Below are 27,914 nucleotides of genomic sequence, written 5' to 3'. Positions count from 1 at the left end.
AATGGTCTGAATTTTTTAAGTGAAAAATAGTACGCCACTGAGATATGTCAAATTAAAAATTATTTTTAAATTGCTGGTTCAATTTACGACAAAAAATCTCTCTTGCCTTTTTTCATATTCGGCGTCGTTTTTATGTAAAAAAATAAAACATCTTAACGTTTTCAAAGTATTTGAACTAAGTTTCTATGCATATGGAAACTACCTCGAATACTTTGTAAACGTTAAGATGTTTTATTTTTTTGTATAAAAACGGCGCCTCGTATGAAAAAAAGGTAAGAAAGATTTTTTGTCGCAAATTGAACGATGAATTCAAAAATGATTTTTAGTTTGACATATCTCAGTGGCGTACTATTTTTTTCTTCAAAAAATTCAGACCATTACCCGTACGCGCACCAATGATGAATATAAAATTCTTCTGTTACCTGTAAAGAAGATCATTTTAAACATTTTTGCAGCTTTGCACCTAGCTGAAATCTTATTAGTAATATTTTTTGTTATTGTTGTAGTTTAGTATTATTGTATTGGATAGTTCTTGATGATGTATGTATTAAGAAATGAAAAACACGCGCCAAGATGTTTTATTTTTCTGCATAAAAACGGTGCATTATATGAAAAAAAGGCAAGAAAGGTTTTTTATCAAAAATGAAACGTGGAATTTAAAAATAATTTTTAATTTGAAATATCTCAGTGGCGTACTATTTTTTTCTTTAAAAAATTCAGGCTATTACCCGTATACGCGCCAATGATGAATACAAAATTCTTAATTGTATGTCAAAAAATGCGCAATAGCTACCTCCTAAAACTCACCAAATATTATTTTCATACCTCAACTGCTTTTAGAGCAATTAATAAATTGGCAGTTTGAAATAAAAATTTCAACACCCCGTATCTCGCAAACGAAGCATTTGCGGACATATTTTTATAGAGCAAACCGGCATTATTTTTTATGTAGAATTAGCCCTTAAAATGTTTCATACTTATTTACTGACACCCTGTATAATAATTGCATATCATATCAATATTGTGAAGCAATATACAGTGAGCACGTAAAGGTTGGAATAAATTCATTTTCTCGAGAATGGATGATTTTGGAAAAAAATCCCGAAACAGGTCAATTTTTATTTTTAAATTACGACTTTTTGGCATATACATCATACTAGTGACGTCACCCATCTGGGCGTGATGACATCATGGATGATTTTTTTAAATAAGAATAGGGGTCGTGCGATAGCTTCTTTGAAAAGTAATTCAATTCTCTATTCAGTAATATAATCATTAACATAATTATTTATACAGGGTGTCAAAAAAAATTTTTTTTGCATAAAATTTATTGACATAAAAAGAAGAATGTGTGTAATTTATTTAATTCAAATACATTTTACTGCTCTCAGAAAACTGAAAAAAATGTTTATTTGAAAAATGATCATTGCTTTTCGCTTAAATTAAATGTTCAAACTGTCACGAGGCTGGTGAGTGGCGGCTTTAATGTTGAATTTAAGCAAAAAACAATATTTATTTGCCAAATAAACATTTCTTCCTGTTTTCTGATAGCAGTAAAACGTATTTTGAATTAAATAAATTACACACATTCTTCCTTTTATGTCAATAAATTTAATTCAAAAAAATTTTTTATGGTCACCGTGTATAAATAATAATGTTAATGTTTATATTACTGAATAGAGAATTGAATTACCTTTCAAATGAGCTATCACACGACCCCTATTCTTATTTAAAAAAATCATCGATGACCTCATTGCGCCCAGATGGGTGACGTCACTAGTATGATATATATGCCAATAAGTCGTAATTCAAAAATAAAAATTGAACTAATTTGGGAATTTTTCCCAAAATCGTCCATTCTCGAGAAAATGAATTTATTCCAACCTTTACGTGCTCACTGTATAATTTTTCTTCTTAAATGACAATAGGTATGAAATGTACGTCAATTTGACAATTTCAATTGACAATATGAATTATTTAGGAAAGTTGCAATATTTCTCCGCTATTCGCGCACGATCGTTTCGCGTATCCCTTCCGAGTACTTGCACACCGCGAATAACTTTTTTTTGGAGATGGCTCAAGGTCAATTTAAATTTTTTTGAAAATTATGAGAGTGAGGGTATTTTGTCTATCTTAACAGGACCCTTTGTATATGACATTATTAATTACTACTCTGTAAAAATTTACAATTATAAAAATGTAATACCGATAACGTACTAATTCAGATAGAAAATTCTACATTATTTAACACAACAATTGTATAGGATGATTCTTACCTTCATCTGTTCATTGACGAAATCGTTATCCTTCAACGTGGGCAGCTCCTTTTCCCTCTCTTTTTCCGAGGCTTCCCTGTCGACGGTGGATCCCTTGAGATCAAACTTTCTGTGTGTGCTTAAGTGATTTGAGAATACGTTTCTACTTACGACTATATAGTGCTCGACGTTGTCTACCGTTAGACGATACATACCAAGGTACTGCGGCAGAAGCGTCTTGCCGTGTCTTTCTACAATATACTACATAAGACAAAATATATTAAATAACCAGAAAGAACCTTCAATATACATTTAAATTAAATATTCTTATTGAAAAAACAGAAACAGGCACAATTTTCATTCAAAGAGGGGTCAGACGAGGTTGTGAGTTATCCCCAACTTTGTTTAACGCGTAATCGGAGATAATATTCAACGAAGCCTTAGAAAGCCTATGTTGGATAAACGAGACACCAAATCCTGATGAAGAAATTATAATTCATATAGAAATAGCAAGAGAGAAATCCAAACTTACTGGAGATACCATAAGCCAATGAAGGACAAGACCTTATCCAGAAATACAAAATTGAATATTTACAGAGTTACAATCAGAACAGTAGTTACATAAGCAGCTGAGACAATATGCCTAAGAGGTAAATATGATGAAGAGAGATTAAGAATATCCGAAAGAAAATCGTCAGAAGAATTACGGGCCCGAGAAGTATGGAAAACGGAGAAATGAGAAGAAGAGTGAACCATAAGCTAAGAGACATAATTAAGGAAGAAGATATAGTTAGATTTATTAAAGCGCAGATACTGGGATGGCTGGGACACAGAGAGAAGGAAAACGAACTATTGATTAACAAGGTTACCAGATGGAATCCAGAATCTGAAAGACCAAGGAGAAGAGAGACCATTAACCTAGAGAAAAATCATGGGAGGACCAAGTCATCTTCTTCTTCTTGTGCCACTCCTATCGGAGATTGGAAATCATCAAGGCTATCCTGACCTTGTTTACAGCTGACCTAAAATGTTCATTAGTGGTGCAGCCAAACCACTCTCTCAAATTCCGCAACCATGACATTCTTCTACGGACTGGATTCCGTTTTCCTTCTATTTTTCCTTGCATTATATTTTGAAGTAATGCGTATTTATGTTCTCTCATCAGGTGCCCCAGATATTCGAGTTTTCTTCGTTTTTATTGGCATGACCAAGTCATGCAACATATCAAAATCCTGAAAGTGAGAAACTGGAGGAACATATGCACAGATCGAAATGGGTGAAAGAAAATCGTAACAAGGCTAAGTAACATAACTAACTTTGACAATGCACAACTAGAATGCGATTTGCCGCAATAAGCGAATCAGAGAGCTCTAAGTAAGAGCGGCAAACATTTTATCAGGAATGAAAGGTCTTGATGATGATGATGATTGAAAACACAAGTGTTTCCACAACCGAAAATACTGAAATAAAGTTTATGTTTGTCTTTTGAGAGGCTTTTTATGTGTTAAAATATTACAGGCATGCTGAATTGATCTTAAAACGAATAATAATTAAATTCATGGGGGGAAGGCCTATAAAACAATCATACGACCCGTAGTGATGTATGGCAGCGAAACGTGAACCATAACAAGTGGAAACGAATAGTGATTACGTATTTGGGAAAGAAAAATCCTAAGGAAGATCTTTGGACCTGTGCCTGATGTCTGTGCTATACCCGGACGTCAACATAATAAAAGCAATAAAGTATCGAAGACTCCAATGAACGGGACACCTCAGAAGACGTTCTGATGAAAGTACTGGTAAGGCTGGTATGGGTCCCAGCTGGAAGAAGACCACGTGGACGCCCTCGACTCCGATGGTGAGATAATAATACCGGGTGTCCACTTATATTTTCCCTCATTTTAATTGCCTATAACTTCTAAACGACTCAAGATAAAAATATGCGGTTTTCGCTGAAATGTTTTATTTTAGTAAAAGTTTTGTTTGAATTAATTGAATTTTTTATATCGCTTTTAAATAAAAAATGGTAGATTTTGGAAAAAAAACGTTGTTGACTTTTTTATTGAAACACCCAGTATATTTTTTTGTAAATTGAAAGAACGTTCATTTACCTATCCAGCGCTATAAAGATTTTAAAATCGGTTGTCAAATGACTGAGCAATTCATTTTTAAAATGAGAGATGCAATGTGGAAACCACATAACCATAATATCAATTTGCTTAGTTATGTTATTTCGTTATGTGATATACACGTTGCACCTCTCATTTTAAAAATTAATTACTCAGTCATTTGACAACCGATTTTAAAAAACTTTATATCGTTGGATAGGTGAATGACGGTTCTTTCAACTTACAAAAAAATATACTGGGTGTTTCAATAAAAAAGTCAACAACGTTTTTTTTCCAAAATCTACCATTTTTTTTTCGTAATTGAAAGAGATATAAAAAAGCTCAATCCATGCAGATAGAACTTTTACTAAAATAAAACATTTCAGCGAAAACCGCATATTTCTATCTTGAGCCGTTCAGAAGTTATAGGCAGTTAAAATGGGGGAAAATATAAGTGGACATCCGGTATAGTAGGAAACCTAAAAGCTTTTGGCGTGGATAATTGGATTACTCAAGACAGAGAAGAGTGGAGGCATGTTGTCCAGTCGGCCAGAACCCACGAAGGGTTGCAACGCCACGGAGTAAGTAAGTAAGGGAAGGCCTATGTCCAACAGTAAAAGTTCATTTAATGTATTTATAATTCAATAAAAATATACAGGGTGTCCCGAAAAGAATGGTCATAAATTATACCACACATTCTGGGGTCAAAAATAGTTCGATTGAACCTAACTTACCTTAGTACAAATGTGCTCACAAAAAAAGTTACAGCCCTTTGAAGTTACAAAATGAAAATCGATTTTTTTCAATATATCGAAAACTATTAGAGATTTTTTATTGAATGGACATGTAGAATTCTTATGTCAGGAACATCTTAAAACAAAATTATAGTGAAATTTGTCCACCCCACAAAAAATTTATGGGGATTTTGTTCCCTTAAACCCCCCCAAACTTTTGTGTACGTTCCAATTAATTCATAATTGTGGTACCATTAGTTAAACACAACGTTTTTAAAACTTTTTTGCCTCTTAGTATTTTTTCGATAAGCCAGTTTTTATTGAGATGCGGCTTCTTTTTCAATATATTTACGTAAAAATTTTATGGGGGTTTTGTTCCTTTAAACCCCCTAATGTTTGTGTACGTTCCAATTAAACTATTATTGTGGTACCATTAGTTAAACACAGTGTTTTTAAAACTTTTGTCTCTTAGTCTTTTGTTCATAAGTCACCTTTTATCGAGATGTAGCTTCTTTTTCAAAATATACCTAAAAATGTAAATTATAAATAAATTTTCAGATTATTAACAGGTCTCTATAACCGTACTTAACCATATACAAATATGTGGTGGATTCGACAAATATTCAAAATATCTCGATAAACACTGGCTTATCGAAAAAGTACTAAGAGGCAAAAAAGTTTTAAAAATAATGTGTTTAACTAATAGTGCCACAATAATAATTTAATTGGAACGTACACAAAAGTTTGGGGGGGTTTAAGGGAACAAAACCCCCATAAAATTTGTATGGGGTGCACAAATTTTACTTAATTTTTTTTTAAGATATTGCTGTCGTAAAAATGCCACATGTCAATTTTCAATAAAAAATCTCTGAGAGTTTTCGATATATGAAAAAAAATCGATTTTCATTTTGTAACTTCAAAGGGCTGTAACTTTTTTTGTGTGCACTATTGTATATAGGTAAGTGAGGTTCAATCAACCTATTTTTGACCCCAGAATCTGTGGTATAATTTATGACCAATCTTTTCGGGACACCCTGTATAATACGCCCGCCAGTCAATGGGAGCAAGAATAGGATATTACCTCCGAATTCTATCCTACTGCATGGATTTTAATGAAATTTTGGGAATAGCCTCTACTTATCTCCTAATTCATTGTCTACCCTATGCCGATGTGTGCTTTTATCTTGGGGGGTGGTTCCCACCCCTTCTTGAGGTGGAAAATTTCTTGGTTAAAATAACTACGGAAGTGGCTAGAGAACCTAATTCTAAGCAAAAACTGTTCTATATTTTTTTTTTGAAAACAACACTTTTTGAGTTATTCGTGGTTGAAAATTGGCCATTTTCATTGAAACATAACACCTTTTCTTTTTTGCGAATACCTTAAAAACTATGCATCTAACTAAAAACTATATAAAGCATTTTTGTAGCTTATAAAAAAACAAAGAGATTACTTTCTTCATAAATCTTCTAGTTATAATACAAAAAGAGATATGTTAGGTGAAAATAATTTGTTTTTTGGTGCATGCTCAAATCGGTGTATTCAACTTGAAAAACCACAGAAACGATCGATATTAGGTGTATAATGCCAACAACACCTTTTGTAGTGCTGGGAAAAAACCTTTAAAATGAGCAATGTTAAAGGTCGATTACATTCAAACTAAGCGAGTACATTCAAAATAAGAAGTTTATTTAATCCCTCATCTACTACAATTTTAATGCATCATTTTACTTCTACAATATATTTTATTATAGTGATATTTCTATGTTCAAAAAGTTGGACGGATTTAAAATGAATGGTTTAAAAAAAATAAGATCAATTTATATAGCGCATTTTTAAATTTTCTTAAAAGTCTTCATTTTTCTGCATGTAACTGGAAAATGATAATACATAGATACAATAATGAACAACAAAAACAAAATTTTTATCTAACAAAACTCTACATTTTTGTATGGTATCTTTTTTTCGTAAAAGATCTATTTTACGAAATCTCTTTTATCTCTAAAAATACCAAGTTTCTTGTAAAATGTATATATTAAAATACCCTAAATAAGGGTCACAATACAAAACGTTTTCGGATTAAGGAATCCATCATCAGTGTTTAAAAGCCAAAATTTGCATGCCTGAGCCACCAAAATGTATTGGGTAAAAACCCTTTAAATGTAAATGATAAAGTTATTTTACATATTTATATAAAAATCATCTGATGTTAAAGATAAACCTGGATGTTACCCAGGGCAACACAGGACTCTCCCCACGTGGTTGGAACTTTTTTTTGGAGAAAACCTCACATATTGGATTTCAATGGCCAACTCGTTTGTTTTGTATTGTGACCCTTATTTAGGGTATTTTAATATATACCTTTTACAAGAAACTTGGTATTTTTGTGATTTATGGTATACAGCCAGCTACACGAAGTTTATTTTCCTCGTGGATTATCTTTTATCTCTCTTTTATCTCTATTTAAAGATCTCTTTTATCTCTTATCATTTTCGAGTTACATGGAGAAAAAGATTTTAAGAAAATTTAAAAATGGACTCTATAATCTGATCTTATTTTTTTTTCAAGAACCATTCATTTTAAACCCGTCCAACTTTTTGAACATTGAAATAACACTATAATAAAAAGTATTGTAGAACGAAAACGATGCATTTAAATTCTGATGGGTGATGGGTTAAATATATTTCTCATTTTTTCTCAAAATACATTAGTCATCCATTTTTTTGCAGCATATCTCGCTTGGTTTGAATGTAATCTACATTTAATATTGCTCATTTTAAACGTCTTCTCAAGCACTACAAAAGGTATTATTAGCATTATACACCTAAAATCGACCGTTTCTCTTTTATTTCAAATTGAATACAGCGATTTGAGCATGCACCAAAAAACTAACTCTTCTCACATATTTATCTCCTTTTGTATTATAACTAGAAGATTTATGAAGGAACGAATCTCCTTGTTTTTTTATAAGCTACAAAAATATATAATATAGTTTTTTTCGTTAGATGCGTAGTATTTAAGGTATTCGCAAAAAACCGTTCGAAAAGGTATTATGTTTCAATGAAAACGGCCAAATTTCAACCACGAATAACTCAAAAAGTAATGAGTTTTAAAACAAAATTAAAAAAAAAAACAGTTTTTGCTTAGAATTGGGTTCCCTAGCCACTTCCGTGGTTATTTGAACCAAAAAATTTTCCACCCCCGAGAAGGGGTGGGAACAACCCCCAAGATAAAAGCACACATCGGCATAGGGTAGAGTTTGTTTCTTGAGCTTAATTTTACGTACTGTGAAAATATCAAGTAAATCGATGTAGTAGGATGGAATTCGGAGCCAAATAACCTCATTGACTGCCCTATAACTCATTGTTTACATTAATAAATAGAAAGAAGGTTTAAAATACTTACAGGATGATAATGTTTCAAAAATGAATGCATTCTTTCTACCTCTTCAGAAGTAAGGGTTTTAATTATAAAAATTTTATCGTAGCTTAGATAAAACTTAGCTCCGCTTTTGCCTGACGAATCATCTGGCATTGGTTGTGATCTGAAACGAATAACTGGAATTAGAAGAAATGTTTATACAGTAGTTTATCATTGTACATTTAAAAAATATGAGAAAATCTTAATTTTCTTTTGTTGTTCACCCTGTATACGAGTATATTTGTCATTTTCCTGCGAGATGGATAGAGGAGGACGAACCGTTTGGCCACCGTGATCACCGGAATTGTCAAAAACTGATTTTTTTTATGTGGGGCTATAAAAGAAACCTTCTGCACCAGAAGCCTCCAACAACGCCAGAGATGATATGAAAAATAGAACAAGAGAAGCTTTTAATAATATTGACCTACAAATGTTAATGATATGTGGTTTGTCATTCGAATATAGGAGGTGGACATTTTGAACATGTACTTTAGAACATTAATGTGATATGATAAGGGAATATTAGGGGAAGTCTAGAGGTGGTACCAGCTGCTGCCAAAATCACAGATTAATTGCTGATTTCCAAGTTCCTGTAAGAAGAATGGATCAAATAAGGCCTGAAGAAAGATGCTTAAGCAGGGCATGTCAGTAAAGGGGATTGATATTTGTATGAATCGAGATAGAAACTTATGAAGAAACGTAATTAGGGAAACCGACCCGACATACGGATTAAGGAAAAGAGAATGATGATAAGAGAAGCATTGATGGTGGTTTTTTATAGTTTAAAATGTATATTATAATATGTTTGAATTTTCACTATTCGTGAGATGATCAAATTAAACAAATAAAAGTTTTTTTATTTTCAAGCAATAAAACAAAACAAGTTTTTTAAATTTTTTTAGTCGGTGTGTTAAGAACGATTTCTGAGCAATTTTAATCATTAAAATCGAAGTTTACAAACAACTAAAATCGTAGTTAATAAAAAATTACCACAAGAAAATAATTGCTAAACCGTATTATTTAATTGGCTAATTTAGTTATACCTAAGCCAAGTGTTTATAATATGTAAAACTGTAAAACAAATCAGACCTAATATTTTTATATATGCCATAAAAATATAAGTCTCAAACAAACCGTCGCGTCATAAAATTAAGTATTAAATACGATAAAATTAGAATATCTCATTTTTCGTCGGCGCTGAAGGTGAAAGCGTTTTATTGTGATGTATAATAATAGGCCTGGATACCGCGTACCAAAAAAAATTTGTTAATAGCAAGCTGAAAATTTATTAATAGCTTAACGGTGTCTGGTCTGACAAACTTTGACGAACAGGAACACTGGAACAGGGGAATTAATTGTGGAACAGGTTACAGGTTGCGAACTACAGGTTATGAACGTCAGATTACAAAAACGTCCCATGTATTTTGTCGGACATATTTTCCAATTGATTTGTTCCTTTTGATTAAACTTTCATCCAAAAATCAGACTGCTATTTACCACCAATATAATTCCTGTCATTTGACATACTCTCCGTGTCGGACTTATTAAAATGCCCAAAATATTTGTCGGACAAACATTTTTTAATATATTATACAGTGCCCTGCAATAAGTGTTACCCCCACCTTATAAACTCATTTATTTTTAGCACATAAGCAAAACGCTTGGACAGGTCGATTTTTAAAATAATTATAGTATATTATAGCATCAGTGTTTCGAACTTTACGCGATCCCTCTTCAGGTGACAGGCATAATTTTGATTTTTTTAAATAAGAAAGTACATCATGTGACACCTCATTTAAAAGCTTTTGAAATACTGGTTACAAAAATGTACAATACTTTACTCCTATTTGAGAGCGCAGCCGCAAAATTTCGGTCGAATTATTTTAAATGCATCCATATTTTTCGAATCCTGAGAAAACTAATAAGTATTTTTGAAAAATTTAAACGCAGAATGAAATACAGTATTAGCGATGGTCGAAAGTCTCTGAGAATTTCTATAATGTTTATTTTAATAAGTCACAGGGGTGAAAAAAAGAGAAAATTTAGTCTGATTTTTAATTTCAAATATATCATTCAAAAGAAAGGTTATGTTTATTCTAAGGGACTTTCTGCCCTCGGTAATAATGTTATCTTTCATTCTGCGTTTAAAATTTTCAAAAATACTTATTAGTTTTCTCAGGATTCGAAAAAAATAAATGCGTTAAAAATGAATTCGACCGAAATTTTGCGCCTACGCTCTCAAAAAGGATGAAAGTATTATACATTTTTGTAATCTGTATTTCAAAAGCTTTTAAATGAGGTGTCCATATGATGTACTTTCCTATTTAAAAAAATCAAAGTTATGCCTGTCACCTGAAGAGGGATTGGCTAAAGTTCGAAACATTGATGGTATAACATACTATGATTATTCTAAAAATCGACCTGTACGAGCGTTTTGCTTATGTGCTAAAAATAAATAAGTTAATAAGGGGGGTAACATTTATTCCAGCGCACTGTATAAAGTTTACTATTGAATAAACATAAAAACCTGACTGATAGTTTTCACAATCATAAACTTGTCAGGGTGACACGTTTCACAATTAAAATCACATTCCACAATTAAAACTTCCCCTGTTCCAGTGTTCCCGTACATCAAAGTTTGTCCGGCTAGACACCGTTAAGCTATTAACAAATTTTCAGCTTGCTATTAATCAACTTTTTCTTGATATGCGGGATCCAGGCCTATTTTATTGTGATGTATAAATTTAAAATTAATTTTGAGAACGCACCGAAAAGTTAGATTTAGACCAACACTTTAACAATAGAGTGAGCGACGTCGTTCTTTATGTTAAGTTAAAAGTTAATAAAAGGGTTATGCCATTATGGACCGAGATACAATGTGGAGACGTGAAAAATATGTTGGATCTCGTTTGTTTCGAAGCCCAATTATTTTATTCCAGAATAAGGTAGCACGATCCTAGTCCAGAAAGCCACTGCGCATCCGCTAGGAAAAACATTCTAATTCGGATTTTTTCCACAGTCTTACCCAAAAAGGACTCCTTTTAACAAATTTGCATGTTGCCAGGACCAAAAGGTGGTCAAACATTTTTTAACGTTTTTTTTTGTTATTTTCCTAAAATTATTTTTTTTGCATGGAATATCTATTTGTATAACAAGGGAGGAAAGTAATATCCGACGCGTAGCGGAGGGCAGTAATCATTCAAGGAAGGAAAAGGCACTTTATTCCCATGTTATACATATGGTTTTTCCACCTTCCTCAAATAACAAGTCATTTTTTCATTTTTACTTTATTTATGTAACTAACCATCAAAATTTATTAGAACTAAAACTAACAAGTTGGTACAATATAACTGTCAACTGCCAAATATAAGTCAAATAATTAATGTAAACATTGTTAAATGAAAATATCAATTTACTGTTTTTTACCATTCTGCAAAATACAGGGTGTTTTATAAATAAACGTTAAAATGTATCATAGATACTTACGTAATAGAAATTAGATATTGTCAATAAGTTATATTTCATAAATGAAACACCATGACAACTTTGCTCCCTACAATCAGGTCCGGAAAAGTATACTTTCGGTAGAGGTAGGTGGAAAAAAAGTTTTTTTAGGTTTTTTGCATCATTCCAAACAGAAAAGGTCTTTAGTGACTTTTCTCTAAAAATGATAGTTTTTGACATATTATAAGCGATAAAAAATTGAAAAATTGCGAAATCGGCCATTTTTAAACCTCAAAAACTATGTGAAAAACTGAAAATTTGAAGTTGCCAAGGAAGGTAGATATTCTTTAAACATCGATTGATGAAATCCCGAAGAGTTTTTTGCAATACAATATTCAAAACTCCTTTGTTTTTTAATTGCTAATCAAGCGTGCGCTACACTATTTTCCACCGACAGTATGGTGCAAATGAAAGGAATAAATTCGTTATTTCGTAAGCCGGCGACTTTAAGGAAAAATCCCGAAACAGGTTGATTTTTATTTTTAAGTTATGATATTGTGGCATATATGGTATACTAGTGACGTCATCCATCTGAACGTGATGACGTAATCGATGATTTTTTTTAAATGAGAATAGGGGTCGTGTGCTAGCTCATTTGAAAGGTTCTTCAATTCTCTATTTAGTAATATAAACATTTACATAATTATTTATACAGGGTGTCCAAAAATTTTTTATTAAATTAAATTATTTGACAAAAAAAGAAGTAGAAGGACACCCTGTATAAATAATTATGTAAATGTTTACATTACTGAATAGATAATTGAAGAACGTTTCAAATGAGCTACCACACGACCCCTATTCTCATTTAAAAAAAATCATCTATTACGTCATGACGCCCAGACGGATTACGTCACTAGTATACCATATATGCCACAATATCATAACTTAAAAATAAAAATCGACCTGTTTCGGGATTTTTCCTCAAAGTCGCCGGTTTACGAAATAACGAATTTATTCCTTTCATTTGGACCATACTGTCGGTGGAAAATAGTGTCGTGCACGCTTGATTAGCAATTAAAAAACAAAGGAGTTTTGAATATTGTATTGCAAAAAACTCTTCGGGATTTCATCAATCAATGTTTAAAGAATATCTACCTACCTTGGCAACATTCAAATTTTCAGTTTTTCACATAGTTTTTGAGGGTTAAAAATGGCTGATTTCGCAATTTTTCAATTTTCAATCGCTTATAATATGTCAAAAACTATCAATTTTAGAGAAAAGTCACTAAAGACCTTTTCTGTTTGGAATGATCCAAAAAACCTAAAAAAACATTTTCCATGCAAAAAAAATAATTTTAGGAAAAAAAAAAATTTAAAAAATTTTTGACCACCTTTTGGTCCTGGCAACATGCAAATTTGTTAAAAGGAGTCCTTTTTGAGTAAGATTGTGCAAAAAATCCGAATCAGAATATTTTTCCTAGCGGATGCGCAGTGGCTTTCTGGGCTATCCAGAGAAATGATGTCAACATGTTTCCGAGAACTTTAGAAAAAGTATAAGTAAAAGTATTTATATTTTTTTAAATAGTCACATATGGTATTTTTATTTTACATAAACCACATTTTTTCTTTCATTCAGCGTCTCCTGTGGAGTTTAACACGTTGGCTGCCGTTAAACACAAATTTTATGCCTCATGTTGTCGTTGATAACAGCCGAGTGACACATCGCAGTTGTCTCTAAAACATAGAAACTGGAGACTCGTGGCCGTAGGGACTAGTGGAGTCACTGAAGGTTTTCACCTCCGATTTCGTTGAACCTACATCGATTTTCATGAAAATTGGTGAGTAGTTAGAAGATACTTCAAGAAACAAAGGTGACATGATGCCAACTTGCGCTTTTACCCTGAGGGTGGATGCCATACCTTCTCGGGGGTGAAATTTTTTTTATTAAAAATAATACCAGAAATCGATAGAGGGGAAACTTCTAAGCAAAATTTGTTATATAAAGTTATTAACATAAATCAATACTTTTTGAGTTATTAAATATCAAATTTTATTTTTTCTTAAAAAAAATGCATTTTTAAAGCTGTTTTTCACGTATTACTCAAAAACTATAAGCTTTTATAAAAAAAAATCAATGGGAAAATCCCAATAGTTGGCTGTATACCATAGTTTAAAAAACCAATACAGAAGTAAAAACTTCGAGATGTATTCTGGTATAAAATCGTTTATTTAAAACTATAAAATGTCATGGATTGCAGAACGTTTTCGTTCTAAACAGAACATCTTCAGTGCCTAGAATGAAGTATTTCCACGTTAGTTTAAAGCAAAAGGTTAAAAATGTGACTGTTAAAATTTGGTTAAAGTTTCATTTGATTTTGGATTTTTTAATACAAAGGTTTGTCTGCAAAAATAATTTAAATTATTTGAATAATAAAATCTACTGTAAAGTTTAAATTAGCAACTCTCTATTCCAGAATAACTTATAGATTCATTAAATTTAATGCAGATATATTAAATGGTTTAAGTTGTGACGTCATCGGATGTGAAATGACGAGATAAAAGTTGAGTTTTGTTGAAACAAGGAAATACACTACATAATAAAAGATAATTAGACTTGCGTGGAAAAACAAAGCTAAACAAACAGAAAAAACCAGAATTTAAGAGTATTTTTATGTGATGAAATGTTGGTTGCCTAACAAGGCAAGCAGGCAACAGGTTGAAGGTAAACGGTAGAATATTGCGAGAAAACAGTATATATACAAAAGGTGGCTATTTATTGTGTTAAATTTATTATTATACTATTGCAATGAATAACTATGTCTGTTAAAAGTTGGAAAATAATTGTTAACAAAATTAAATAACTAAAAATGACAGTTAGTGAGGTAGATATATGTGTGAAGGATATGATTGTATATAGTATTGTGAAATGAATAAAAGTATGTAATAATATAATAAAATTAAACTAAGTGACATAAAGTCTAATTCATCTTTATGTAGTTTTGAAAGGACTGAATGAATTGGAAGTAATGTATCTTGATAGTCTACCAACGTAGAATAGTGAATAAAATAATTAGAATGAGAGCTAAAATGCATCATTTTCCCGGTATTTAAACTTGAATACTTAGATTTGGGTACTCAAAGAAAAAATATAGGCCTACATTCGACCTATAACTCACTTTTAGTTAACATTGAAAGGTTTTTCTAGTAAGGAGTTTATTTGATTTTTTATTAGCTTCAATTTTGATAATAATAACTTTTTTGTAAAAACTTACAGTTGAGTTATTTATGAAAAATCGGTTAAAAACATGCATTTTTCTCACGAAGTATTCGTGAATTTTCTCATTTCTCAAAACTCAAAAAGTTTTGATTTATTTTAATAACTTTATACAACAAATTTTGCTTATAATTTGTCCCTCTATCGAATTGTGGGGTTATTTTTAATAAAATCATTTTCACCCCCGAGGAGGGGTGGCATCCACCCCCAGGGTAAAAGCGCAAGTTGGCACCATGTCACCTTTGTTCCTTGAGATATCCTCTAAGCTCTCACCAATTTTCATGCAAATCGATGTAGGTTCAACGAAATCGGAGGTAATAGCTCATATCCACCTTCAGTGACTGCACTAGACCCACTTTTTTAAACATTATGGCAGCCAACGTGTTAATGATCAACAAGAACAAGCTATTTACACTGAAGAACGGAGCATCAAGAACGTTCCAGACACAAATAGGACTTCGAGAGGAAGATAGCCTATCGTAAAGTTTGTTTAGCAGTAAATGGTTGACTTCAATTAGTGCGGTCGTAAATATTATTAAATTTATCTGACTTGGCCCATTGTTAAGACCGGTCCGGAGCGATAAGCAAACGAGGTAGACAGAGTTCGTCTTTTGACAATTAACAGAGACTAGACGGTACTCCTATAATAAAGCAAAGGATCCACAAAATTTACAATAATTACGACGACAAAAACAAAACAAAAACGGATGTAAAATATATTGCTTTGCCTTATATACCCGAGATTAATGTTTTCAAATGAGTTTTAAAATAAATTAAATCTGTTTTAATTGCTGAGATTATAGAAAAACAAACATTCAAACATATTTAAATTTTACCTGAAACCGGGCCTTTTATACTATTATCGGTTAACCCAGGATGTTTATACTCGTTATTTACTATTTGAAGTCAACCATTTACTGCTGAACAAGCTTTACCTTAAGCACCCTCTATATACTGTGCCTTAAGCCCGCACTTCACTTTTGCCGAAGTCGATCGAGGTTCAACAAGTACGAGAGTGTAGACGGCCACCTTGTGTAACTTTGCCTGACTTCGTTCTACTTCCCATTCTCTGTCAGTCTGGTCAAAGGGATCTTTGTCCAGAGGGTACTTCTAGAGAGGGTACTTCGGACTTCGGTCAACTTTGGCGAAGTAACTTCGCCGATAGTGTGGAGCCCGTTTTATATTCAACATTGCCCTAGATAAAGCTATTAAAGAATCTGGAATAACAACAAGAGTAACCATTATTAATAGGAATGTATAAATTTTACTAGCGTATGTGGATGACATCGATATCATAGCAAAAAGAAAGGAGGACCTGGTCCAATCGAATTAGAAGCTGCAGCAATAAAATAAAGTATATTCATGAAGATGATAAACAACAAGCAAGAAGCAAAACGCGAAGATCAATAATCATTTTAACAGCTGTTCCTGGTACCATATGGTAGCCATATTGATCTGTAATCACATCAGATGTGAATTTTTATTATTTGAAAGGGTTTTTTACCCTAAGATCAGAGGCTTAGCCCTGTAGCTAATAATTTTAATAAATAATATGTTGTATGTCGACAATTACTCTTCTATGAGGCATTTATGACCTATAAGACGAAGCTCTGAAGATGGCATGTGTCATGCCGAATATTAGACCAGGGCTGATCTGTGAAAAAACGACTATTTTTGGATGTGCGAGGTGGCATTCGGATTTTTGCAGATAAAGTTAGGTGACAACTTCAACGATAATAATTATTCTCCTTGTCAAATATGCCCGGAACATTAATAAAAAAATTTAAACATTTAAAAATTTCGAAAAACATCGATTTTTTTCTACTTTCTTTGCTTAAAACTTTAAAACAAAGTCTTGGAACAAAGTCGTACAGAAATAAAATAAAGATACTTGAATTTTGTATGATAAACGACTGGATAAAAATGTCTTAAGAGGAAACAGTAGCGATCAACAGGTAGCCAAAACGCGTTCCAAGATTGCGGCTGTAATTTTGAATATTTTTTCGAGATATTTGGCACACGTATTCGTAATATAATAAAGAATGGCGGTACAGAGCCCAATTTGAAAAATATATTAATATGTGGAAATTACTCTGTAATTAAGTACAATATCAAAAAAACGAGCCTGTACCACCATTAAGAAGAACAAAAAAATACACTTTCTTCAAATAAACTTTTTTATCCGATGCCTAGATTTTGTGTCATTTTGGAACTACTAAAATTTTTTATTTCATTAGTAGTTCCAAAATGACACAAAATCTAGGCATCGGATAAAGAAGTTTATTTGAAGAAAGTGTATTTTTTTGTTCTTCTTAATGGCGGTACAGGCTCGGTTTTTTAATATTGTATTTAATTACAGAGTAATTTCCACACATTAATATATTTTTCAAATTGGGCTCTGTACCGCCATTCTTTATTATATCACGAATACGTGTGCCAAATATCTCGAAAAAATATTCAAAATTACAGCCGCAATCTTGGAACGCGTTTTGGCTACCTGTTGATCGCTACTGTATCACCTTAAATTATTACCCTATCTGCAAAATAGCAATAAATACAAAATAAGGGGGCAAAATAAGCCTGTTTTGATTCAGTGTTTTTCAATCACTTTGGTTGCACTTACAACTTTCGTAATTCGCTTAGAAAATTTTTACAACATACTTAAATCGTTCACCAAATTTCATTAAAATCGACCTGATAAATTTTGCAGAATAATTTTGCAATCTAAATTTTTTTAAAAAAGTTCAAATTTTTTAAAATTTTTCCGAAGAAAAAGTAGACTATTTAGAAGTTTTCTAATTTTTTTACATATATAAAGAGGTTCTCTGCCTATCTAATACACTTTACAGAATTAAAATCGGATTATTTAAGCGGCCTCAGCACTGTTTTAAAGTTATAAACAATGTTTTGGCTTATAAACAAATACAGTGAGAACGTTTGAGTTGGCATAAATTCATTTTCTCGAGAATAGGCGTCTCTGGAGATAAATCCCGAAACAGGTCGATTTTTATTTTTAAATTCTAATTTTTTGGTGTATATATCATACTAGTGACGTCATCCATCTAGGCGTGATGACGTAATCGATGCTTTTTTTAAATGAGAATAGGTGGCGTGTGATAGCTCAAGTTATTCAATTTTGTATTCACTAATATAAACATAATTATTTATACAGGGTTTGACCTAAAAATATTTTTTTGAATTAAATTAGTTCCAATTATGTAGTTCCAAAGATTACGTCATCACACCCAGATAGATGACGTCACTAGTATGATCTTTATGCCAAAAAATTATAATTTAAAAATAAAAATCGATCTGTTTCCGGATTTATCTCCAGAGTCTCCCATTCTCAAGAAAATGAATTTATTCCAACTCAAACGTCTTCACTGTATTTGTTTATAAGCCAAAACATTGTTTATAACTTTAAAACAGTACTGAGGCTGCTTAAATAATCCGATTTTAATTCTGTAAAGTGTATTAGATAGGTAGAGAACCTCTTTATATGTAAAAAAATTAGCAAACTTCTAGATGGTCTACTTTTTCTTCAGAAAGTTTTTAAAAAATTTGAATTTAAAAAAAAATTAGATTGCAAAATTATTATGCAAAATATATTAGGTCGATTTTAATGAAATTTGGTGGACGGTTTAAGTATATTGTAAGAATTTTCTAAGCGAATTATGAAGGTTCTAAGTGCAACCAAGGTGGTTGAAAAACATTGAATAAAAACAGTCTTTTTTGGCCCCTTATTTTCTATTTATTGCTATTTTGCAGAAAGGGTAATAATTTAAAACATTTTAAAACAGTCGTATATTATACAAAATTCAATTATCTTTATTTTATTTACCTACGACTTTGTTCCAAAATGCAGTTTTAATGTTATAAGCAATGAAAGTAGAAAAAAATCGATATTTTTCGATATTTCTAAATATTTTAATTTTTTTATTAATGTTTCGGGCATATTTGAGAAGGAGCATAAGTCAATTATAATTATTGAAGTTGTCACCTAATTTTATCTGCAAAAATCCGAATGCCACCTCTCATATCCACCTCACCACAAAACAGATCCGCCTGGTCTATATATATTAGAAGTGTGTACAAGTCATACAGTCTAGTTTAACTTATAAATAAAGACGCAATACGCAAACAACAAAACATTAAAAAACTGATCCAGAAATGCCCCATGAAGAAATTACATGGTGTTGTGATGTATCTGTATCTGCATGTTAGAACTTAATCTTTTTAGTTGTAACTCATATCTGTTATACGATTACTAAAAATGCAATGAATAAATTAAAGAAATGTAAAGAAAGTCACGTACAGTCGGAAAAATGAAAGAATACCCATGAACGAACATATAAAACACGCTGAATTTTCCTGTCACCGTGTCATACAAAAAATTGGCCAGCGCAAGTACATGTAATAATTATTATTACATGTACTTGCGCTGGGCAATTTTCTTTGTGACACGGTGACAGGAAAATACAGCGTGTTTTATATGTTCGTTCATGGGTATTCTTTCATTTTTCCGACTGTATATAGGTACCTATAGAAGTATTTTACACTTGTATCTGCGGTGTCATTTATCAGCAGTGTATCGCGGTTAAAAAAAAATAGTAAAACGTGTTTTGGTTCCGTTTTTCAGTCATATTTGAGGCATAAAGCATTCAAAGAACTAACGACGGTATTAATGCCGATGACCCAACAATAGTGTGAGATAACATCGAAGATCTTCAATGTCTTTTAAATGATTACCCGGAGACTGAAATAAAGAGCAGTGTAAAATAAGCTAGGAATTATAAACTTGAAGTTTGTGAAATGTGGTGCCTGCGCCGAATGCTTAGAATATCATGAAAGGACAGATAGTCCAAGGCGGATCTGTTTTGAAATGGACGTTGAGAGGTGACTCTATTTTTTTTGCAGAAATTGCTTGGAATTTGGAATTAACCCATATAATAATAATTGAGTTATCCTCCCACTCAAAAAGGTCAGGAACATCGTTTAAATAATACTCTGGGCTAATTAGCAAAATTCATGGAAAAGTTATTTACCAGCAATTTTATTGCTGGAATCGAATTATAAGATCCTATATATTAATAATATAGGTATGCAAAGTCCGCAGATAGTGTGCTACTTTTTTTATAAACAAAATGGAGCCGACAAATCGTATTTTTTTCAATTATTGCTCTATAACTCCGAAGATTTTAACTTTACAACAAAAAAACTCAAATAAAAATTCACCGCAATTAAATTCTGTATAGAGATATGTTTTTCACGATTTGCTCCGACGAAAATTTTCCTCGGAAAATGCGGGTTTTCCTAACAAAAACTATAATTGTCAAATAAAGTTTTAGGTAAATAATTATTAATCAATAATTAAATAACTTAGTGACATCAAAGATTTCTTGGTATAGATTGTAATTCCAGAAGCCGGTGAAAATTAAACGAATATTTTTCTTTTTTTTGCATAATCTTTAAATTTTGAAAAAAAAAATAGTTATAATACGTTGGTCTAATTAGTAAAGTACAAAGAAAGGTTATTTACCAGCAATTTTATTGCTTTAATCGAATTATAAGATCCTATATATTATTAATATAGGTATGCAAAGTCCACAGATAGTGTGCTACTTTTTTTATAAACAAAATGGCGCCGACAAATCGTATTTTTTCAATTATTGCTCTATAACTCCGAAGATTTTAACTTTACACCAAAAATACTCAAATAAAAATTCACCCCAATTTAATTCTACATACAGGCATGTTTTTCCCGATTTGCTCCGACGAAAATTTTCCTCGGAAAATGTGGGTTTTCCCAACAAAATCTCGAATTTTCAAATAAATTTTTTGGGCCAGTAATTATTTATTAATAATTATATAGCTTGGTGAAATAAAAGCTTTCTTGGTATAGATTATAAATTCAGAAGCCGGTTAAAATGAAAAGAATATTTTAGCAACAATTCAATTGTTAATTAACAATTTACAGTCGCAATAACAACCAAAATAATCATGAGACATTGATCAAACTTAGAAAGATTATAAAGGTGTGATGCCTATTTAATATTTTGTCGACAAAATATAAATTTTTCATTTTTTTGCATAATCTTTAAATGTTTAAAAAAAATTGTTATAAACAAATTAACATTTCTTAGAAATTGTTTATTATATTCTAATTTTAAAAAATACTTAAAATGCGTATTTCATAGGTCTTGAAAATGAATGCTTTAAAAAAATTTTCCAACCATTTGCAAAAAAGTTAGGAAACAGCAAAATAAATATACGATATCTCCATTCTTTATAATTTGTTTTAATTGTTTCAAAGCTTAAAAGTGAGTCTATGGTACAATCTAATTACTCACAAAGAATGTCAAAAATTAGTGCAATGGTTATATTTTAATCAAAGATTAAAAATACTTTTTTTTGTAATTTTTAGCGCGAAAGTAGGCTTGATACAGAGCCGGAGATAAAAAAATGTTCACTCGAAGCGACTGACACGCTTAAACTCGCGCGAGTTGTGTATGTGGGCGGGTAGCTACGGTACTGTATTATTCTACTTTCGCGCGTGCAAATTACAAAAAAATATATTTATAATCTTTAATTAAAATATAACCTGAAGAAAGTATCGCTTTGTTATTAATTCCCAAACCGTTTTCTCCGTCTCTTGGTTGTAGAATAAATTACTTCTTTTTCCTAATTGGTTTATTTAAAAAGACTACACTTACTAAAGCTAAGTTTAGCTTTTACGCCAGACACATCGAGAATTAATATTGTACAAAAAAGTCCCAAATATTAATTTGGACTTAATTATGAACTATTATAATTGAAAAAGCTATCGTTTTTTAAATATGTAACATTGACAAATATTTTATTTTTTGGAATTGTCACTCATTTTTTGAGATAGATTTTTTAAGAAGGCCAAAATCGTGTATTAAATGTGACATAATTTTAGGGGCGTAATAAAGCAAAGATTAGAATTTGGATTATATAATAAAGTTTCAACATTCTCCCCCGCGTTGAAGCATCCCTGCTTCAACTAAATTACACAGTAACAGAAACAGAAAAAACAAAGTGTTAGGAAGAATGTAACAAAACTAGAAATAAGCATGTTGGTCGTTTTAAGGTTGAGTTTGATTTGGTAATAAAGAAAGCTTTGTAATGGATCGGATAAACTCTCCGGAAGCCGTACGGAGCTTAACCACACGGACTTTGCCATCCTTACCAGGATATACTTCAATGATGCGCGCCAACGGCCACATCATTGGAGGTACATTATCTTCATTGAGTAAAACTAGTTTATTTACTTGCAGGTTAGAATATTCTTCAGCCCATTTAGGCCGGTTCTGAAGGCGATTTAAGTAATCAACCGACCAACGTTTCCAAAAAACTTGTTGAATTTTAGAAATCTGCTGGAAGGTGGAAAGTCTATGTTCGTTTAAATGTGAAAGATCCTTTTCAGGATAAGCGGTGAGAGGAGACCCTATCAGAAAGTGTCCCGGTGTAAGGCAGGTTAAATCTGTAGGGTCATTAGAAACTGGACCTAAGGGCCGAGAATTTAGTATTGCCTCGATTTGACAAAGAATAGTGTTAAACTCTTCTGAAGTGAACAAAGCATTACCCACCAATCTCTTGATATGAAATTTTGCGCTTTTGATGGCGGATTCCCAGACTCCACCCCAATGCGGAGATCGAGGTGGAATGAATTTCCACTTGGTCTCATTTTGTGAAAGAAAGTCACAGATAATATTTACATTATTATTAGTTTTGAAAAATTGATACAACTCATGTAGGACATTTTTTGCACCTAAAAAATTGGTGGCGTTGTCACTATAGATCACTGACGGATTTCCTCTTCTCGAGACAAAACGTTTTAAAGCGTTCAGAAAGGAGTCAGTAGACAGTCCAAGAACTAGCTCTATGTGAACTGCCTTGGTGACCATGCAAACAAAAACCGCAATGTATGATTTTATGAGTGGAGATTTACGAAGCCTTGAGGATTTTATTTGAAAGAATCCTCCGAAATCAATTCCAACTTTCTGAAATGGTCTAGAAACATTTACACGATCAGAGGGCAAACTTGTCATAATCTGTTGGCAGACTTGATTATTGAATCGAAAACACATATTGCAATTTCGAATGATTTTTTTGATCTCTCTGAGCCCATTAAGGGGCCAAAAACGTAAACGAATATTGCTCAGAACGGTTTGAGCACCGGCATGCCCGAGCCGCCTATGTTCGTACTCTAGTATGAGGGAGGTCGTATGATTATGGGGTGGTAAAAGCAAGGGATGTTTCTGTTGGTAGGGAATGGAGGCGTTACAAAGCCGTCCGCCGATCCTCAGCATTGATAATTCATCGAGAAATGGATTTAAAGATAATAATTGTTTATTTGATAGTTGCTGGTTTGCAGAAAGTTCGGAAATTTCTTTAGAAAAATTGGTTAGCTGAACTTGCCGAACTATAAAATATAGAGCTTGGTCCAATTCTTCAACAGTGAGGGAATCAGATTGTTTGTTTCCTTTTAAACAACTGACAAATCTGAGTACATATGCGATAGTACGACGTAATCGAGAAAAAGAACAAAATTTTTGAAATAATTGTTCCCAAGGAGGTTTTGAGTTGACGTTTGTGAGTATATTGGAACGAGTTTTTCTGTGCTCTGTAATTAGCTGATCAGCTATTGGGGGTTCATCAGAGAATTCTAAAGAATGATTAAGAAGAAAAGCAGGACCGGACCACCACAACTTGTTGTCCAGAATTTCTTTGGCTGATAAACCGCGTGATAGAATGTCAGCACTGTTTTCAGCTGATTTAACGTATCGCCACTGACAATTTTGCGTCAGTTCTTGAATTTGAGCAACTCTATGCGATACGAACACTGACCATTTACTAGGGTGTGCCCTGCACCAACATAAAGCGACCTGAGAATCGGTCCACAAATTTATTGAGTCATACTCTAATTTATTTTCGAAGACTTGTAGAATTTTGTTTACAAGTCTCGCCAGCAAGAGCATAGCGCAAAGTTCTAACCTTGGAATGGTAATTGATTTAAGTGGGGCGACTCTAGATTTTGAAGATACTAAAGAAGAAGAAATATTGTCAGAATAAAGAACTCGAAAATAAATGCAAGCACCATAAGCCTCTATGCTTGCATCAGAAAAGCCATGAATTTCTATTTTGCTAATAGTTTTCGGACGAAAATATTGTCTAGCTATTTTTTGTTGTGAAAGCAAGGGGGTATGTTCAATAAAATTGTGCCAATCTTTAAGAATGCAAGCGTCGTTTATTACGGTGTCCCAATGAAACTTTTTGAACCATAATTTTTGCATCAGTATCTTACCTTTTACTATAACAGGATTTATCAAGCCTAACGGATCATAACATTGAGCTAAGATAGAAAGTATTTTTCTTTTGGTAACTGGACCGTGCACGATTTCTTGAGGCACGGAAATACAAAGACTATCTTCTGCTGTACTCCACTTTAGCCCAAGAACTTTACTTGGGACTTCATCTATGTTTATGTCATAATCAGCTTTTTGATTTTCCGAAATGTCTTTGGAAATATTTTTAAGAAAATAATCACTATTTGAACAATATTTATGCAACTCAAACCCATGCTTATTTAAGATGGTATTTAATTGAGAGTATAAATTGAAAAGTTCGTTGTGATTATATGAACCACAAAGGCCATCGTCCATATAGAATTGATTCAGAATTGCATCAGACGCAAGAGGAAATTCTAAATAGTTTAGACAAGCAATTTCTTTAAGAACCCTTTTTGCCAAGAACGGGGCTGAATTGGTTCCAAAAACTACAACATCGAGTTGGATACATTTAAAGTCTTCATCAGGGTTTTCTCGCCATAAAATGTTTTGAAGAAAAGTTTGTTCCGGGTTCACGAGGACCTGTCGGAACATTTTTTTAATATCTACCGTGAATACAAAAGGAAAAAGTCTAAATCTACATAGAATGTCATATAATTCTGGCTGGACCTGATATCCCTTTAAACACACGTCGTTTAAGGAATACCCTGAGGAACTTTTGGCGCTGGCGTCCATGACAACGCGCAAACGCGTTGTTAAACTGGATTCTCTAACTACACCTAAGTGCGGAATAAAATATTTATTTTCAGATTTGGCATTTAGCAGAGTTAGGGGTACATAATGAGCATGTTTAAGTTCAATTAATTCATCAATAACTTTTTTATAGTCTTGATAAAAGTTGCAATTAGTTTTAAATTTATTTTCTAAAGAAATGAAACGCTTTCTGGCCATGTAATAAGAATTTCCTAACTTTAGATTTTCTGAAGGTGATTTCAGCGGCAAACTTACTTGAAATCTACCATTTTGTAAAATTTTGGTTGTAGAACGGAATAGGTTTTCAGATGCCTCATCAGCTTCTGAAAGATAGAATTTATTGGGAATTTCCTCGATTTCCCAGAATTTTTTCAAACGGCTGTCTAATTGTAATGTGGAAAGAAGTGAATTAGATTCAGTTAAAACTTCTGAACTACTATCTGTAACAGACATATTGGATACAGTAAAATGATCAGGAACTGTACCAGCTACCACGAAACCTAAGTGAGACTCTTGTAAGACTGGAAGATTTTTGCCAAGTCTGACGAAGTTAGGTAAAATAATATCGTAATAAAGATCTAAACCAATTAGAATGTCAATTTCAGAAGGCTTAAAAAATTCGTCGTCTGCTAGAAAGAATTGTTCCGGAATATTTAATTTTTTCACTAGTATTTTTGATTGAGGGAGAGCACAAGTAATCTCGGGTAATACAATTACTGAAAAATGAAAACTTCTTCGACGATCATAATTGGAAAATATGGTTATATCTGACATTTTGGTACAAGTCGAGCGACTCCCTCCTATTCCTGATATATGTACTGACTTGTTATACGTATCTAATTGTAACTTGTTCACAAGCTTCTCTACGATAAATGAATTTTGGGATCCTGTGTCCAAAAGAATTTTCGCTATGCAGAAATTAGCGTTTTTACCAAGTAAGGTTACTTTTGCAGTACCCAGAAGAATATGACTATTTTTTACTGACTGAACAGAGTGATTCGCTGAATGATTATTTGCGGTAGGGTTATTTTCCGTAAAATTTCTCGAAGGACCTTGAAAATTTGTTATTCCTGAATTTTCCTGTACTGGTTGGATATCCAGAGAACGGGTTTGAAGATTTGAATGACTATCGAGATGAGAAGATGAATTATTACCATTTTGAACATGAGCAGTATTATCTAAATAAGAACTATTAGATGAGATTAGAGAGCTATGGTTACCTGCGTAGCTATTAGGTTGAGAATTTGAACCATTATTATATAGAGAATGTGAATGACGCTTACTACTAGTCATTGGCGGAGAATGTTGATTTTCGCCGATTTTTATGTGCATTAACGAATTGTGTGACTTGGAGCAAAAAGAACATTTTTTAGAGGATTTACACTCTTTCAAATTGTGTTTACCAAAACAATTTATACATAAATTCTTTGCCCTAATAAATTGCAATTTGGCGGAATGAGATATATCTTTAAACTCAGAGCAAGTGTAAATTTTATGGCCCTCCTTGTTACAGTAGATACAAATTAATTGAAATTGGCGATTTGAAGTTGCCTCATGCATTGTCGAATGAGATGAGAAATTTTTTCTGGTAGTTTTAGGACTAGAAATTTCAACATTTTCCAGAATTACTGCACGTTTTTCTAAGAATTTTAAGAAATGATTTAAAGTAGGTATTTCATCGTGATTCCTCTCAGATTCATATGCCTTAGCCGATTGAAAATCTAACTTCTTTTTTAGAATGAATATAAGTGTTAAGTCAAATAAATTTTCGGAAGTTAAATTCAAATTTTTTAGTGACAAAATATTCTTTTGAATTGTAGTGATTAATTCTCTTAATGTGTCTGACTTACATTTAGAAATATTATTACAATCAAAAATTGCTTGCAAATAAGAATTTGTTATGGCGAATTTGTTTTCGTATCTCTTCTTTAAAATATTTAACGCGATTACAAAATTTTCATGAATTATCGGTAATGAATCTATAAGTTGAAGGCTTTCACCTTTTAAATAACTCTTCAAGTACACAAGTTTTTGGACATCTGTTAATGTCTCATTTTTCACTATGAGCGCATCGAAGAGCTCGATGAACGATTGAAAGTCTCTAATATGACCTGAGAATTGTGAAATTTTTATATCCGGAAGACGAACTGCTATTGGAGCACTACAAGAACCCTCACTGGATGAACTAGATCTTATCTGAGAAGGTGCAGCTTTTAATTTATTAACACAAGCGGTCAAATCGCTTACAAGTTTGAAATATTGATTTTCTGTAAACTCTCTATCTTTTTCTTCTTTGCCTGTATTTGATGCAAGGAATTCGATTTCATTTTGTGCTTTTTCATAATCATGAAATATTAAATGAAGTCTACTTAATCGCGTCTCGAACTGGGTAACATCTAATTCTACGTCTTTTTTGGCTATAAACCAGTTATACATACGAGTAAGAGAAGACTTAGCAATTTTTCTGTATTTTTTGAACTCATCCATTTTTATTAAAGATATTGGAACACGAAAATGTCTTTGAATCACAGAATTTAATGATTTTAATGTCTTTGAATAACTGATAGCCAAATAGAATAATGAAACAAAGGGTATATAAATGGACTTATCTCACCCA

General features: G+C 32.2%; 1 protein-coding gene across 3 annotated transcripts in view; it reads right to left on the bottom strand.

Moving 5' to 3' along the window:
- Nucleotides 1–27,914, bottom strand: part of LOC114328280 (phosphatidylinositol 5-phosphate 4-kinase type-2 alpha) — a 122,680-nt gene that overhangs the window by 38,423 nt on the left and 56,343 nt on the right. For all 3 annotated transcript variants that reach the window (XM_028277093.2, XM_028277092.2, XM_028277094.2), the window contains exons 4-5: nt 8,501–8,639; nt 2,277–2,516 (exon numbers count right to left, since the gene is read on the bottom strand). In XM_028277093.2, coding sequence (XP_028132894.1) covers nt 2,277–2,516; nt 8,501–8,639 — 379 coding nt within the window. The remainder of the gene's footprint in view (nt 1–2,276; nt 2,517–8,500; nt 8,640–27,914) is intronic.

The sequence above is a fragment of the Diabrotica virgifera genome, chromosome 3, assembly GCF_917563875.1.
Source record: "Diabrotica virgifera virgifera chromosome 3, PGI_DIABVI_V3a".
NCBI lineage: Eukaryota > Metazoa > Arthropoda > Insecta > Coleoptera > Chrysomelidae > Diabrotica > Diabrotica virgifera.
This window is presented reverse-complemented; position numbering and strand designations above follow the sequence as displayed.